This window comes from Rhagoletis pomonella, unplaced genomic scaffold, assembly GCF_013731165.1.
Source record: "Rhagoletis pomonella isolate Grant_MI unplaced genomic scaffold, Rhpom_1.0 Rhpom_scaffold_05316, whole genome shotgun sequence".
Lineage (NCBI taxonomy): Eukaryota > Metazoa > Arthropoda > Insecta > Diptera > Tephritidae > Rhagoletis > Rhagoletis pomonella.
This window is the reverse complement of record NW_023463858.1, coordinates 1-5,311: the sequence shown is the minus strand read 5'-3', so window position 1 is coordinate 5,311 and position 5,311 is coordinate 1. Positions and strand designations below refer to the sequence as shown.

The window sequence follows — 5,311 nt, the reverse complement described above, 5'->3', positions numbered from 1 at the left end:
CTATAAACTATCTCAGAATACGTAATAAGTGGAACTATTAAACTCTGAACCAACTTTTTCTTAGTGGCTAAAGGAACATATTGCGAAGTAATTCTAAGATATCGAAGAGTATAATATATTTTGCTCACAGTTTTGTTAACATGATCCTCACAAGTTAGCTTAGAGTTAATGACAAACCCAAGATTTGTAACTTTGTCAACTACTTTAAGTGGGCTAGTACCAATATGCAAAAGCGGAATCACGGAATGCTCAACTTTTTCCTTAAATATGGGTAGTACATATGACTTCTGCGCATTAAGATGAAGTAAGTTTTCCTTCGACCACTCAAAGATGGAGTGCAAATCCTCATTAAGCCTATAACTAAGGTCTTCGACCAACCCTATTCTGTTGGAGAGATACAGTTGTACGTCATCTGCATACGCATGTACATTGGCATTTGAGCATCTCGTAAATACATCGTTGATAAACATACTAAATAGTAAAGGGCCAAGAATAGAGCCTTGTGGCACGCCTGAAGAGATGGGGGCGAGCTCAGAGAGCTTATTACCAGACCTAACTTTTTGGAATCTATTACTTAAGTAATCTTTAAGCAGCCTTACTGCGCTTTCACTAAAACCAAAATAGTTAGATAACTTATTGCACAACAATGTGTGATTAACTGAATCGAAGGCCTTGGAAAAATCAAGTAGGCAGAGCAAGGTAAGGTGATCTTGATCGAAAGGTTGACGAATATCATCTAACACTTTTACAATTGCCGTTGAACAACTATGATGGGGCCTGAAACCAGATTGAAGTCGACTCAACAGCTTATTCGTCTCAATAAAATCCATAACCTGTTGAGCTATAAGCCTTTCGAATACTTTGGAAAGTCCCGGTAAAATGCTTATAGGCCTAAAATGACACAGGGAAGAGGCACCGGGTTTTTTAGCTATAGGTGTAACAGTGGCTACTTTCCATGCGGCAGGGAAAGTAGAGGTAGTAAAGCAGTGATTAATTGTGTGCGTAAAACTACTCAATATATATGGTAAAATAATTTTAATGAATTTAATAGGGAGCTCATCAGCACCCACGGCATTTGATTTTATCCGAAGAACGCACTTAGCTACATCGTCCTCAAAGACAGAAATGAATTTAAATTTTTCAGCCAGGTGAGACTTAACAGGTATGCTCCTTGGGACCAATGCACCAATATCCGATGGACAGTTTTTGGATACAAAGAAGTCATTTAGCAAATCGGCATCAAGTTGGCATGGAGCCTCAGAGCCCGAGCGCACACCCAACTGTTTCAAATTTGACCACAACTGCTTGGGAGGCAAGCAGGAATTGAGCTTTGTGCCAAAGTATTTTATCTTTGCCTGGCGGACCGAAATAGACGCCTTATTGCGAGCACTCCTATAAGCATTCCAGGTTTCATCGGATGGCTTTCTTTTCCATATTCCGTACAAAATGTTGCGTTTTTTAATAGCCGTCTTCACTTCTAGACTAAACCACGGACAAGAGCAGGATCGGGAAGTGAACTGGCGAAGAGGCACATATTTATTAAAAAAGTATAAAATATTATTCTGCAAAAAGCCAAGTTTCTCATCAGCAGTTTCCAGATTCCAACAATGATTCCAATGGAAGTTATTTAGTTCTGTGAACAAAGCGTCATAATCAATTGACTTGTAATCACGATAATTGAATTTTGTCGTTGCATCCACTACATAAGTTAATTTAAAATCAAACTTGCAAAAAAATAAGGTCATGGTCAGAAATGAAGGAGATTTGATCAAACAGACGAACACCCGTTGATTCAGGGACAATAAACACATCTAATAAACTAGGACGATTATTGCAAGAAAATCTCGTAGGCACAACAGTGTTAACTACGGACATACCAGTAGATGCAACAGAGTCAATAAACCTGGCTGATAAGGAATCATGTTTAAGCAAATTAACATTAAAATCGCCACAGATAACGTAATGGTCATAGTCAAGAAGACGTTGAGAGATGTCGTCAAAAAAAGGTTCAAAAGAAGAATACCTATTGAAATTATACACACACGACACTAGTACTTTAATGTTGGCATCATACAGTAAAACAGACAAATACTCAACTTCAGACGTGGACGAGCAACTTACAATTTTAGCATTTAAAAATAATTTAGTATACACAGCTACCCCGCCGCCTCTTTTACCCACGCGATCATTTCGATATAAATTGTAATTTGGAATGGAATAAAAACTATCAGGAAGTTCAGCATCGAACCAGTAGTGCGATTCACTAATCTATTTTAACAACACTTGTTATCGTTATATCAACTAAACAACAATTTTATCGATTTTGCTATTCAGAAAACGTTTCCTTAACAACACCGGCCTTCGAAAAATCAGCTGTTATCGTTTACGATTCGGCTATTGCTAAATTGTCGACATCTCAATTGGAGTTGTCAATTTTGTGTTAGCGTAAATATCTAAACAAATAAAAGTAACTTAATACGAAAAAAAGGAGTAAATACAAATTAGAGATGGCTTTCGAATTTGTAGCGTTAAGCTTGTCTCAAAACGAGCCAGAGACAAATTTTTCAACGGTGGATCGGCGTTTTCTGCGGGATATTGATAATCCCCTAGAACTCCCACCTTCAGAGTTCCGGAAGCTTTACCGTGTGCGTCCAGGCATGGTGGCGGACGGGGTTGAACGGCTGGAAGACCTTTTAAAAGGTTCACGAATTACAGCGATATCGGCTGAAAAACAGGTAAAGCATTAAATATTTACTTTTAATAAAGTTTTACATGTGTCAATAAATTCACTTTTGTTTTGAAAGGTTCTGTGCGCTTTGCGATTCTACGCCACGGGATGTTATCAACGGCCCGTGGGGGAACAATGGGGAATTTCACTGAGTCAGTCATCAACCAGCCGCTGCATACACAAGGTAACCGAAGCCATCAATAGCCGCTTATTCTTGTCGGAAGTGAAGTTCCCCATGACCCAAATAGAACGTCAAGCTGCCAAGGAAGCGTTTTCCTTAGCTCCTGCGCCTTTTGTCGGAGGAACCATCGGGGCGATCGACTGCACCCACATATCCATTTTGGGTCCTAAAAATAATGAGGAAGCATACGTTAATCATCATGGATATCACTCCATAAATGTGCAAATGGTAAGCAAAGCATTTGAAATGAAGTATAGTGTTAATTGTTTATTGTGTTTGCTATAGATATGTGACCCAAATCTTAAAATCCTGAACGTGAATGCCAGGTATCCGGGAGCAAGACATGACTCCTATATTTGGAGCTCTTCCGCTGTGCGACAAGTCATGCAGCGAGCGTTTGAAAATGGAAACCGCAATATGTTTTTGATTGGTATTTATTTTTGTTAATTTATTTTAAAATATAATACTAAAAGATGTTTCTTTAAGGGGATTCTGGATACCCATTAGAGCCATGGCTCATGACTCCTTTACCCAACCAGCCAGAAGGGTCACCAAAATTTCGGTACAATGAAGCGCTCTGCAAGGCACGGAACCCGATTGAGAGACTCTTTGGCGTCCTTAAAGGAACGTGGCGATGCTTATCACAACAAAGGGTTCTGTTGTATGACCCCGCTTTCGCTGGTAAAGTCGTTAACGCGTGTGCAGCCCTTCATAACATTCGTTTAAGTGAGCGGTCAATTAGCGATCCTATTGAAAATTTTTCAACAGATTTTCAGAATTCTGACAGAATTTTCGAAAGCCCAAATGCATCATCTTCCACTGCAAAACGTGTACAAGAAAGATTGATTACAAACTTCTTTTCCTAAAATTTGTATGATTACACTTCTAAGGGCCGTTTTCTGAAGTAACCTTTAACTTGAAAGCTCACTATATATTTAAAGGTTGGATTAAAAATAAAGCTATGTCTAAAGTTAAGCATTTCGAGGTATATATAAATTTCGGTTTTTTGAGAACTGAAACAAGTTCACTCATTGAATTTAAATTTCTTTTTATACCAGTAAAGCTTTTACATTTGCTATCATTTATTTCAACATTATTGATTTATTGCCAAATTTGAATATGCATGTTGGCATAGATGATAGCAAATTTAACAAGCTTCACTAGTAAAAAAAGAAATTTACATTCAAATTTATATATACCTCGACAACGGATTTACTTTCTAAATCTCTGACTGCATATTTGTATTCAAGGACAAATTTTACATAAAAAAAAGATGTTAAAACGCCACAGGTCAGATTTCTTGTAAACTGTTATTATCAATTAAATTTAAAAATTTATTTTTGAGCTTTAGGTCGTATGTTAAATAAAACATTAAAGGTTTTCTGTTTTATTAGTTTTTTATTTTTATTTTGGTCGATATTTCAGTCTCAAGGCATCTTCAGGCGAAATATCGACCAAAATAAAAATAAAAAGTTAATAAAGCAGAAAAACCTTTAATGTTTTATTTAACATACGGCCTATAGCTCAAAAATCAATTATTAAATTATTTTCAACGGTCAATAATCAACGCAATCATTATCAATTAAAGGAAAACTTTTTAAATGATTTTTTAAAATAAAAAGGAAAATGAAAACTCAAGCAAAAATGTATTAATCCATTCAAAAACATAAGTATATAAGTTAAATAAACGCAATTACAATATTCATATGTATTCAATCATTTAAGTTAGTGACATTTTGACCACTTTGTGTATACAGTTTGAAATGTGGGCTTATATGCTGCTTGTGATATCATGAGATAGACTTTTATAAAAAATTAGTTTCTCCTCGGCCACAGCGACTGTATATGTATGTATGTATGTATATCGAGAGCTTATATTCAATACCCTCCATCAGCATTTTTCACAACAAAGTTTTGCTCACGTAAACAGCACACTTTTATTTTTTACAATATTCACAATGTTTTACTTGATAAATTTTTTTATGTTCAACAATTATATTCAACAATTTTATTGAGCTTGAGGCCGTTGTGGAAAAGCAACAATAATTTATAAAAATGATAGAAGTGATAGCTATTTCGGAGATCACCACATCTCATTAGACTTCTTCAGTTGGGATTCGATCCAACGACCCCAGCTGACTCAGCCAGTTGCCTAAGCACTGTGATTGTTGCTTTTCCACAATAGTTTTTCATAAAAAACGGCCTCCAGCTCAATAAAGTTGTTGATTAAAAATCAAAAATTTCATCAAAATTTTCAACTTTTTTTCAGAACTTTAGAAACTTAATGGGGATTCAGTTTTGTTGCTTATTAAATTTTAGGACAATAATGTGGAGGTTTGAAAGTTCTGAAAAATCCCGTTGAATTTTGAGAATTTTTTGTCGGGTGTTACGCATTTTCTTCC

The 5,311-nt window shown here is 36.1% G+C and overlaps 1 protein-coding gene across 1 annotated transcript; it reads left to right on the top strand.

Annotated features, from left to right (window-relative positions):
• Positions 1-2,494: 2,494 nt before the first annotated feature.
• LOC118755101 (putative nuclease HARBI1) lies at positions 2,495-3,862 on the top strand. Its single transcript, XM_036489948.1, has 4 exons — positions 2,495-2,735; positions 2,805-3,137; positions 3,195-3,339; positions 3,396-3,862. Exons 1-4 carry the CDS (start codon positions 2,508-2,510, stop codon positions 3,773-3,775), a joined length of 1,086 nt encoding a protein of 361 aa, XP_036345841.1. The 5' UTR covers positions 2,495-2,507; the 3' UTR covers positions 3,776-3,862.
• The last annotated feature ends 1,449 nt before the right edge of the window (positions 3,863-5,311 follow it).

What these genes read in the sequence shown, in the direction of transcription:
- LOC118755101 (XM_036489948.1), top strand. Translation starts at nt 2,508, where the DNA reads ATGGCTTTCGAATTTGTAGCGTTAAGCTTGTCTCAAAACGAGCCAGAG. An exon ending in ACTCCATAAATGTGCAAATG is followed by an intron (nt 3,138 to 3,194) that starts GTAAGCAAAGCA and finishes TGTTTGCTATAG; the next exon opens with ATATGTGACCCAAATCTTAA. An exon ending in CCGCAATATGTTTTTGATTG is followed by an intron (nt 3,340 to 3,395) that starts GTATTTATTTTT and finishes TGTTTCTTTAAG; the next exon opens with GGGATTCTGGATACCCATTA.